Source organism: Curcuma longa, chromosome 20 (genome assembly GCF_044706935.1).
Source record: "Curcuma longa cultivar G26 ecotype Majalengka, Jawa Barat chromosome 20, ITB_CL_G26_1.1, whole genome shotgun sequence".
In the NCBI taxonomy this organism is placed as follows: Eukaryota; Viridiplantae; Streptophyta; class Magnoliopsida; order Zingiberales; family Zingiberaceae; genus Curcuma; species Curcuma longa.
This window is the reverse complement of record NC_133880.1, coordinates 1,696,937-1,707,959: the sequence shown is the minus strand read 5'-3', so window position 1 is coordinate 1,707,959 and position 11,023 is coordinate 1,696,937. Positions and strand designations below refer to the sequence as shown.

The 11,023-nt window shown below is 38.1% G+C and overlaps 1 protein-coding gene across 1 annotated transcript; it reads left to right on the top strand.

Annotated features, from left to right (window-relative positions):
* Nucleotides 1–700: 700 nt before the first annotated feature.
* On the top strand, nucleotides 701–10,512 carry LOC141813798 (growth-regulating factor 4-like). Its single transcript, XM_074701781.1, has 4 exons — nucleotides 701–955; nucleotides 1,848–2,214; nucleotides 9,795–10,267; nucleotides 10,379–10,512. Exons 1-4 carry the CDS (start codon nucleotides 772–774, stop codon nucleotides 10,384–10,386), a joined length of 1,032 nt encoding a protein of 343 aa, XP_074557882.1. The 5' UTR covers nucleotides 701–771; the 3' UTR covers nucleotides 10,387–10,512.
* Nucleotides 10,513–11,023: the final 511 nt, after the last annotated feature.

Genomic DNA, 11,023 nt, shown 5'->3' with positions numbered 1-11,023 from the left:
TAATGATCTTCTAATAATTAAAGTAAAAAAAAAAGTAGGGGCATGAATTTATTTTTAAAAGCACCTTAAACATATTAACAATCTTGTATCATTATTTTGACCGTTACGTTGTTTTTCAAAATTAAGAAATGATCGAGTGAGCACTTTAGATTTCAAATTACGTACCATTTTGATCGCATTTCCAAAAACCTTTTTTGTTTTTGTTTTTGTCTCAATGCCAGTGCCACTTTGGTCACTTGTTTATATATAAAACTACACAGAGAGAAAAAAAATACTACAACAATAAATGCTTGCAATCAACTTGGTATTAATTTTGCTTCAAGTTCACTACAACAATAAGTGCTAGTTTCTTCATAATTGCTACTGATGAATGCTTGCCTTCGTTTGGTCGCAATACAATTGCTGGATTTACAGCCCAATTTGGGCCCTAAAGTGTGGCCCAGACTAGGAATAGAAGAATTCCATTTGAATCCTTTATACTTCGTTAATTTGCATCCGCACCTCTCTCTCGCGATGAGCTGCTCCCTCCCGTTTGTCTGATACAGAACACTGCCACCGCCATTTCTCTCTCTCTCACCGCACCCTTCCTCCTCCTTTCCGCCCCCAAATGGCGAAGCCTCGTAAGTCCCCCGTCACCGGCAGATGGCTCAACCTTCCATCCTGCCTCCGGCCATGACTGGGTTTGGGCGCTTCCTCCTTGCTCTTTCTTCTCCTCTTATCGATCTGCTGCTTCTCGCCGCCCTTTAGGTCTGTTCTGTGCTCGCAGCGCCGATGAGCAGCTACGAGGGGGCGCTTGGATGCCTTCGCCCTTTCACGGAGGCTCAGTGGCAGGAGCTGGAGCACCAGGCGTTGATCTTGAAGTATCTGATAGCAGGCATGCCCGTGCCGCCGGAGCTCATCGTTCCCATTCGGAGAAGATTTGAGACTTTGGCCGGACGATATAATCACCCTTCTCGTAAGAGATCGAAGCCAAGCTCTCATCATTTTGCCCTCTTGTTTTTCTGTTCTACTAGTGGCTTCCGTTTGAAGCTTATTTACCGATTCGAGTTTTCCTTTGAAGTTGATTTTTTATTTTTGGTGTTTGAGTCGACTCGACTGATGCTTTCCTGTGACTAGATGTTTTGGGTGATCGTTTTCAAGTTCTCTTATTGGTTTGCCCTCAGAAAGTCGTGAACATCTTCCTACATTTGCCTCATGTGGCATTTTTTGCCGGGATATTTATGTAGTTTTATGGTTTCCTTTAACAACTTTTTGGCGATTGAGTATTTCATGTTTGCTATATATATAAGCTGTCCTGGGACTTCAATTTTACAGTCAAGATAGAAAAAGTTACGATTTTTCAACCATTTATCCCGTGAATGAAATAGTTCAGCAGAGGGTTTCTTGTTCCATCAATATGCCATATCCAGGAACTTTATTTCTAACTTACAGGGTTATATGTGCATTATCTCCTCGCCTAATTTTTTGTTGAAAGTCGAATATTTTTTTTTCTCTCTCTCTCCATCTATTTCGGGTTCTTACTATTGTTCTGGGTGTCTTTACTTCTTTTCCATGTTTGTTTGATTTGGGAAGCATCGTTAGCCACTGTAAACAGCTTGCAGCTCCTTTTACCTTCGGAAATGGATGTTTGCCATATGTTCTTTATAGAATTTGATTAGCTCGCATTCCTTCGTAGTTACACGGATATTTTGATCTGTGATAACCTTCTGGATCTATAAATTTTAATTTAGAGTCTTGCCTCAGGCAACGGTTGTTCTGAATTAGCTGTATTTTTTTTTTATCTTTTGTTATCATCTCTTCTTCTTTAAATATCACTCCTATAAGTTCATATTTTCTCTTTATTTTAGTGAGTTACTATTCCTACTATGGAAAGAAACCAGACCCAGAACCAGGGCGGTGCCGTCGAACTGATGGAAAGAAGTGGCGCTGCTCTAAGGATGCATATCCTGGCTCCAAGTATTGTGAGCGTCACATGCACCGTGGTCGCAACCGTTCAAGAAAGCCTGTGGAATCACAAACTGTCTCGCAAACTCAGAATACCTCGTCAACTTTGACATCCCTTTCTCCCTCCAGTAACAATGCAAGTGGGAGTGGTCTTAAGAACCTTCAGAACATCACCATGCATTCGACTGCTGGTCCAATTACTCATAGTCCATGCATCAGTGTTACTGGCTCAACTCAGCTGCCATTGGACACTGGCACCCTGAGTAATAGGTATGTCACTAGTTTTACTTTAAAAAATGGTTATTATGATTTTATACGAGATTATGATTGTCTTGTGTTCAAGTGGAGTTATTGTCTGCTGATGGTTAACTTGAGTTTGTTTGTTGGAAGTACTTGAGGTAATTTTACTCGCTGCCATAAATTTAACATTTCAAGAGATTCCACCTATGCTCATCGACAATTTAGCCAATGAGTTTAGAAAAATACCTATCTGCTTATTACCATTTTGGACAGCATGTTTACTTGAGGAAAAAAACGTTCTGTTGTATGTGATATCCCAGTTTATCCTTGTTGAATTATGTGCTAATTTGAAGAGGTCTATAAGCTTGATTACTGGGATAATACTTAGGGTCAATGATTTTGGGCTTGTTGTTAGGTTGGACAAATATATTAATTTTCTCATCTGTGCCGGGTCAAGTTTCACCTAAGCTTATGAACCTTAGCCCACAACCCACCATGTGAGACTAAACTAGAATGTTAGAATTATCCCCCACTTATAGCTTGGAGCTAAAATCCAACTCATACTGCAAAATCATTTCTAATCAACAAAATGTGAGGTTCATTGGTGTCTTTCGAACACATCACCATATCTAGGATTAGGTCTCTTTTGATACCAGTTCTCATGACTTTCATAAAAGAGTGAGCTAACCCATCCACTTGTCAAGGATATTCATTGGCTCAAAATATTTAAACTCAAGATAATAGTAGCCCAAATCTAAGCTTATAAAACCTAATTCACAAATCGTCAAACAAAACTAAACAGGATATCACAACCCTCCACATAAGATTTGATGTCCTTTTTAAGTCCTGAAGTTCAAATCGTAATCTTAAATCATCCCTAATTGACAGCCTGTGATGCCTAATGGTGGCTCATTATCACATAGATAATCTTCCAACATCTTATCACATCCATTAACTTGTTAGGGCCAAACACTAGTCTAATTGTTGAAGCCCTAGTTAGTAGTAGCTCACAATTCTCCATGTGAGACTAAATTGGGGTATCACATTGTTTGCTTGATAGGGAACCAATGTTGTCAAATTTTGACAGAGGGATCAAACCGGCTAGCACCCCTGCTATTGGTTTTTCAATTGAACCAGTAAAAATTCATATTCAACATTGAGTGCCTACGTTAATTGAATTGGCACCTGATTGGCCTCCGGTTCTGGAACTGGCAGGTTTGTTTGGTTTCCGAAACACTTGCAAGAACTGGAACCTTTCTCTCTTGAACTGTTGGAACTCCTGTGGATACCCTTGTTCTTTCTGGTGCAACCTTTTGTTAAAGCTCTGGATTATTCAGAGACAAAAAAAATTAGTTGTCAGTTTAAGCATTAATGTGTCTTACATGTGCTTTCTTTTAGTAGCAGAGGGGACTAATTTCATCAAATAGGTTAAACTTGAAGCTCTCAACTTGACTAATTATGGTTGGTTATCACAATGCATCAAGATTTACAAGAATAAGCTTTCTCAATAATTGAACATCGACCAAGAAATCTCTGAACCAATTAGTTTCTGCTACCCAATATCCAAAGTTCACAACTCAACTTCTTAAGTGGCATGAGATATGATAATTTGCTTAACAAACCTCCAGGAAATAGTGCCACTACATAGTGTAAACATATAACTAACAGTGCCTTAACTTTCTTGTAGTTTCAACAATGTAACTAACTGTAAAATATTATGGAATATTTTTCTTTATTATCGAGACAAGCCCCTATTACCTTATCCAAAGGCAGACAAGGACCCCGCATGGCGGGAGCTTCGTGCACTGGGGCTGCCCTTTATATACATTAAATAGGGACCTATTCTAGGAGAATTATTCTATAAAGAAAAACAGAATATTTAATAGAATATTTATTCTTAAATATTCTAACACTCCCCCTCAAGCTGGAGAATATAAATCATATGTACCCAGCTTGTTACATATGTAGTCAATTCGAGAACATCTCAGTGACTTGGTGAATATATCTGCTAGTTGATCCTGTGAGCCTAGTAGATATTTCACCAGATATAACTTTTTCTCTGACAAAGTGGCAGTCGACTTCAATATGCTTTGTCCTCTCATGAAAAATTGGATTCGAGGCGATATGCATGGCGGCTTGATTGTCACATATAAGTGACATTTGTGTAACCTCTCCAAATCTTAGCTCTTGAAGCAATTGTTTGAGCCATATAAGCTCTTGACTAGCTATGACCATAGCTCGATATTCTGCCTCTGCTCTTGGATCTTTTCACAACATTCTGCTTTTTGCTTTTCCAAGAAATAAAGTTATCTCTGATAAATATCCAAAAACTAGAAGTAGATTTCCTATCAATGGGAGATCCTGCCCAATCTGCATCAGAATAGCCTACGACTCGAGTATGTCCTTTGTCTCCGTACAAAAGACCCTTTCCTGGAGCACCTTTGATATATCGGATAATGCGTGTCACAGCATCCCAATGTTCCTTGCATGGAGAGTTGAGAAACTGACTTACTACACTTATTGCAAAAGAGATATCTGGACGAGTAACAGTAAGGTAACTTAATCTCCCTACTAATTGTCTGTATCTTTCAAGATCTGGAAGAGGCTCCCCTGATTTGGCATGAGCTTGACATTAGGATCCATAGGTGTGTCAACTGTTTTTGAGTTTAACATGTCTGTTTCTTCTAGAATATCCATTGCATACTTCCTTTGGGATATGATAATCTCATCTTTGGACTGTGCTACCTCTATCCCCAAAAAATATTTGAGTTTGTCGATATCTTTTGTTTGAAATGGAATAGATAGATACTCACATGCATTATCACTCTGTAAATTTCGAAGAGAAATACCAAATTGAGTTTTAATTTCATAAAAAAAGGATTGAGAAAGAGAAAATAACTCTGAACGATCCTTCATCAGATATAACCAAGTACAACGGGAAAAATCATCTATAAAAGTAACAAAATATCGTGACTCCAATGTAGAGGAAACACGACTCGGACCCCAAACATCGGAATGGACCAAAGCAAAGGGGGACGTAGCCCGATTCACAGTGCGAGGAGAAAAAGAACTACGAATATGCTTTCCTAATTGACATGATTCACAAGACAAAAATTTTAAGTGAGAAAGACCAAGATGTAATTGTTTCAACTTATCAAGGCTAGGATGTCCTAACTAAGCATGAATAAGAAGTGGAGATGTTGCCGCTGAACCAACAAGAGAAGACTGTTGAGCCGATATAGGCCATGAGATTCACATCCGAAGTCAATCATCTTCCCGGTGCTCCCTTTAATTTATTATCAATCAGTCAGCTTACTCGGTCTCTTAATTGAGGGGAGTAGGCGTCTGCGGCAGTGAGCAGGAAGAAGAGGAGAAAGAAAGGCAACGGGACTTCCTGTCTGCTTCCGGGAAAAGGAAGACACCGCGCTGGGAAGGCTCCTCGCACGCCGTGGGAGAAGCTTCTTCGCGATTTGAAGGACGCCGCGCTTCCAGGAAAAGGAAACGCCGCGTTGGGAAGGCTACGCGTGGTAGCCGGAGAAGAGGATCCCAGAGTTTCTTCCTCCAATCGCGATTGCAAGCAGCGGCGATTAGGAAGGAGCGCCTGCGAAGAAGAAGACAAAAGCACGCGACCACGGGAAGAGTGGCGCGCGTTCAGGAGGTGGAAGACACGCGCGTTCTGGCGGCGGAAGTCGCGCGTTGTAACGCCCGAAATATCTCAAAAATAATTTTAGAAATATTCTATGATTTTTCTAGAATTTTAGAATATTTTTCTGGAATTTTTGGAGTAGCGGAAGTAGCAAAAATAAATAGGAAGAAAAACGTCCAAGGTGGGATTTGAACCCGCAACCTTTAGAAATCTGTAACTTCTAAAATATCTCCAATAACCAAACGGCCCAGCAGTCTGTTCCGAATAAAAAGGAACCGAATTTTTATTTATCGGCGAATTAGGTCTAGGCATCACTTAATATAAATAGGAGGCTTAAGATAGGGTTTTGATTATCTTCGAAAACCCTTCTCTCACCTCTCGCCTAGAACGCCGTCGCTCTCTTTCTCCTCCCTCTCGGCACCCCAAACTCGAAGAACGAGGAGTCCGTCCCCTAGGATTACAAGGAAGATTTCCGGAGAACTTCTTCTACAAGGACGCTCCTCTCCGCGAGAAGTACGCGTAGATATAGGAAGATCGCCGAGAAGATCTTCTTCTCTAACGGAAGAATTGTAAGGAAATTAGAGCAAAAGGTAAGTACATCTCTCACCTGCAGTATGAGTTGCTCCGTTGTTTTCTTTATTCTGTCCATAGTATGTAGAGCATGCATAAAGTATTATTTCCATGACATCATTTTATGTTAAAGCATGTGTAAATTGTTTCTTTCCAAATTGCATGATACAAGAAGTATAAGAAAAGTATTTTACTTTAGACAGGCGGGTATCGAGCGCAAGGCCCACGGGCACAAGACCCATAAGAAAAGGAATTCTGGGCACAAGGCCCACAAAGAATTCTGGGCACAAGGCCCACAAGAAATTTAAGTGATACCTCGCTAGGCCCAAAGAAGGATGTTTATTTATTTTCACTTATATATAATATAAGTTTTTCTCATGTCATTTCCAGCATTTCTTTCATATAATAGCATCAGTTATTAAGAAGTTTTCTATGGTTTTTGTGAGTTAGATGATGTACTTACTAAGCATTGCTTATAGTTTGCATTCCTCATATTGCAGATAAATAAAAGGAAAAGTTTTAGGAAAGAGGAGACAGCTGGAAAAGTGTTTGATGTGTGGTGTCGACGGAACCGCGGAATAAGATCAAGAAATTAAATAAATATTTATTTTATGTCTAAAAAGTTATTTATTTCTTTTGCTTCTGCATGTTAAACAGAAAAAGAAAAATTATTGGAGTTATTTTATTTAATAAGTAAAAGTTAAGGAAAGTTTAAAGTACGTAACGTCTCCCTATTATTATAAGAAAGAGGGGGGGCGTGCGTGTTCGGGCGTTTCCGACGAGGAGCGCGTTAGGCTCGCGGTCGCGACGAGGAAGTTCTGGCGTCGAGAGTTGTACGCGTGGAGAGACGCCGCGACTCGGTGTGATTCGGGAAAGAAAGAAAAGAAAGAAAAAAAGAGAAAGGGATGGCGACGGCTAGGGTTTGGCGGATAAACCTAACCCTAACTTCGCTCTGATACCATGTAAAATATTATGAAATATCTTTCTTTATTATCGAGACAAGCCCCTATTTATACATTAAATAGGGACCTATTCTAAAAGAATTATTCTATAAAGAAAAATAGAATATCTAATAGAATATTTATTCCTAAATATTCTAAAACTAACATTACTATATTCCTCTAAGAATGCAAGAAATCTTTTATAATATCAGTCCAAGATTTTTTTTTCTATCTAAAACATCCCATTTTTTAGTCAGGACGGCTAGAATTCATATAAAGGGGCACCAGGTGGGGGAGATTTGTATAGGGGCTTACCTAATATATTATCATGATATTTTGTTCCTTGGGCTTATATATTGTATGATTAAGAGGGTTGCCTTATATTCTTCTTCTTAAATTGTGGTCTCTGGTTGGGCGCTTTTGGGAGTTAAAATTTTCTTCATCTTCAATTGTAGTATCTGAGTTGACAGTTTTGGGAGTTTTCATTTTATGCATTTTTTGTCCTTTTTTTTTGCATTTTTTGGTTTTTTTTTTGTCTTTTTTGGTGTCTTTTCTTCAAATTGTAATTTGCCATTCATGTTTATCTTAGTAACCGCATAGAAAATGTGAACAATTTGCGAAGTACACTAGGATACAATAATCTAGTATGCTAATTGATGATCTGTTAGTTGAAACATGAGTTATTTCAGTCTTGTTTTCATAATGAACATTAGATCTAATCATAATGTGTAATAACTAATTGAGCATGTTTCTCCGAACATTTTCAGATTGAGAAATTAATATTCTATCAATTTAACAAGTCAACTTGAGCTCTAAAATAATATTATCAACACCTAACTCCTTTATATTGAACTTTTCCTTCAAACTTTAGTCTTATATAATATACCACACAAAATAGTAAATGTTATGTACTTACTAACACAAAATTATACAGCTATCATTTTAACCTTTATATAAACATATTTCATTACTAATTTCAAAGCCAAATGAGAAAATAACTGGATTAAACTTCTTATGACATTGCTTTGTGCTTAATACGTCTAAAATTTTTTTTCTTCTTACCTAGCCAGACACATCCTTTTAGTTCATCTATATATATCGTCTTATCGATATTGTCATTAGAAAAATGGTGTTGACTTGCTTTGTATGGATAACATGATTATAAATAGATACCAATGTTATAAGCATGTCGATGGACTATACCCTAAAAATTAGGGAATATATTAATTTAATATTTTCTCTCATTTTTTAAATCGGTCTAGCCTAGTTTTGAACATTTATAAATCTATTTGGTATCAGTTTCTTTTTGAATGCCCACTTAGAATTTGTAATGGTGATCGAGGAGGTAGATTTATCAACTCTCATGTGCCCAAAAAAATAGTGGAATTGATTTCACTTTCAAAGCCTTTTCCCATTGCTTACCTTCAAGAGAAGTAATGACATCTATATAGGTGATATTATCCTCTACCTGGAAGTTGATAAATTTTAGACTAAGGTCTTTTAATATCCTTGGTCTTTTACTCCTCTCTTTCTTGTACCATTTCAACTATAATTGTTTAGAGTGACTTGTGGGAATGAGAAGCATTACAAGTATAAAATCACTTAAAGAACTAAATTTGACTCTGTTGAGCATAACCTAAAAATATACCATTGACAGTGTTAGGGCTAAATTTTTGGAGTGAAAGATTAATTCAGTCGAGTGGAGCATCGCACTTGATCAGGCAGTTGATTGATTGCAAGGGTTAAGTGAACAAAAATATTTTTGTTTAAGCAATAGTTGAGTGGACCCAGTTGATCGGACCGGTCTAGTTGACTCGAGGCTTATAGTTAAGTGACAGTGTAGTCTATTGTGTTGCCTGTTCCTTAGCACTTAAGGATACAATTGTATGAGCCTATATAATACTACCTGTCATTGTGCTCCTTTCAATATTTCTCTACTCTTTTACATGGTGACCATGATAATAACAGAATTTTCAGGACAATAGTGAAGATGATGCCCTCCTTAGAGATTTCTTATGATTATTAATTTTTGAATTTACCCAAAGAGCTTTAAACATTTTGACATCCAGAAATTTGAGAGATATTAATTGTGGTAAATCACATATTGTTTATTTGAGAGATGACCTCATCTTGATATGTCCATTATGATGATCTAGAGCAAAGCCAAGTTTTAATATGACCTACAATCATTCACATTGGAAGGCAACAGTGAAAATAACTGACGGGCTTTAGAAATTACCTGAAACGACAATACAGGTTAGACACAATGGAAGAAATTGGAATAAGAGCGCATGCATCTAGAGAATCCTTAAATTTCAAGGTGTTATTTATTTTTGACAGCATAATAGAAACTTCTCTTTCCTAAACTTTAAGATAATAGTTGTTTCATACAACAGTACATTTATGGCAAACTTTTTCTGTTCGTCAAGGTGTTAATGCCCCTAATTTTCCAGGTACTTTGGTCTTAGAGCTGATGTGGATGAACACAGCCTCTTTACAGAAGCCTCTGACAGTGCAAGGGCCCTTGGGGTGGACTTATCGGCTGATAACTCATGGCAGTTGACGCGGTTGACATCACGGTCATCAACATTTCCTCTGTCAAAATTGCAGGATTCTTCTCTTCTGCAGAATGCGTACCCTCAACTTCAGTCACTGCAAAATATTGGCCAAGTTACCCTCCCTTCACTATCTCGACAACGCCAGGTTCATTCTTTGTTTGGAAGTGATTTCAGTTTAACAGAGCCTGCAAAACATGAGACTCAGTCCCTCCGACCCTTTTTCGAAGAATGGCCCAAGGCAAGGGATTCTTGGCCAGACCTGGAGGAAGGTAGATCAAACCGGGCCTCATTTTCCACAACCCAGCTCTCCATTTCATTTCCAATGACCTCACCTGACTTCACCAGCATCTCTTCCAGGTCACCTAATGGTGGGTTTCATTCCCCAACCATGTTTGCACTGCAGAATAGTTTTACAGATAAGTCTGTTCTTTTTCTTTTTTTCTTCTCATATCCCTTATTCTGTAATTTTACTTCTCCAGAAGATTGAGAGGGAGGGGATCTTGAACACCTCCAGTCCACTGAATCTACGAAGAACATCTGTTTGGTATTATCTGAGATTTTAAGTAGTGTACTCTGACCATATACTTTTGAGCTGGGAACTCTTATTCTGTGCTATTATCTTGCACCTAATATTCTAAAAAACCTGGGTGCAAGAAATTTTGTATCTACTTAGAGACAGTTATTCACTTGCAAGCTTGTTTCTGAGAATTAAACCCAATGGTGATTTTCTTACATGATGCTTTTATTACATATCTTGTCTCCTTTGATCAGAAGCAAGTATTTCAAATTATTAGTTGAAGGATGTTTGTAATGTCAGCAGGCTATTTGTTTCATTTTTTGAAATGGTATCTTAACCATGGTTCTGTGATCAGATTGGGCTTTATCTGACCACGGATGACCTTTCTAGTCGGCATGTTAGTTAAGTTATGCAATAGACTGAATTGTTCTACCATATAGGTAAATATTTTGGTGGTCGAGCTTCCTCATTATTAATACTGCTATCTTAGCCTTCAGTTTTTGACACTCTACTGTTAGTAGTCCAGGATAGTTGTATAGGTGAATCTGTAGTAGTTTTTGGTCATCTTTTGCACCTGATGCTTCCAGTCTTGGGAGTTTTTATCTCT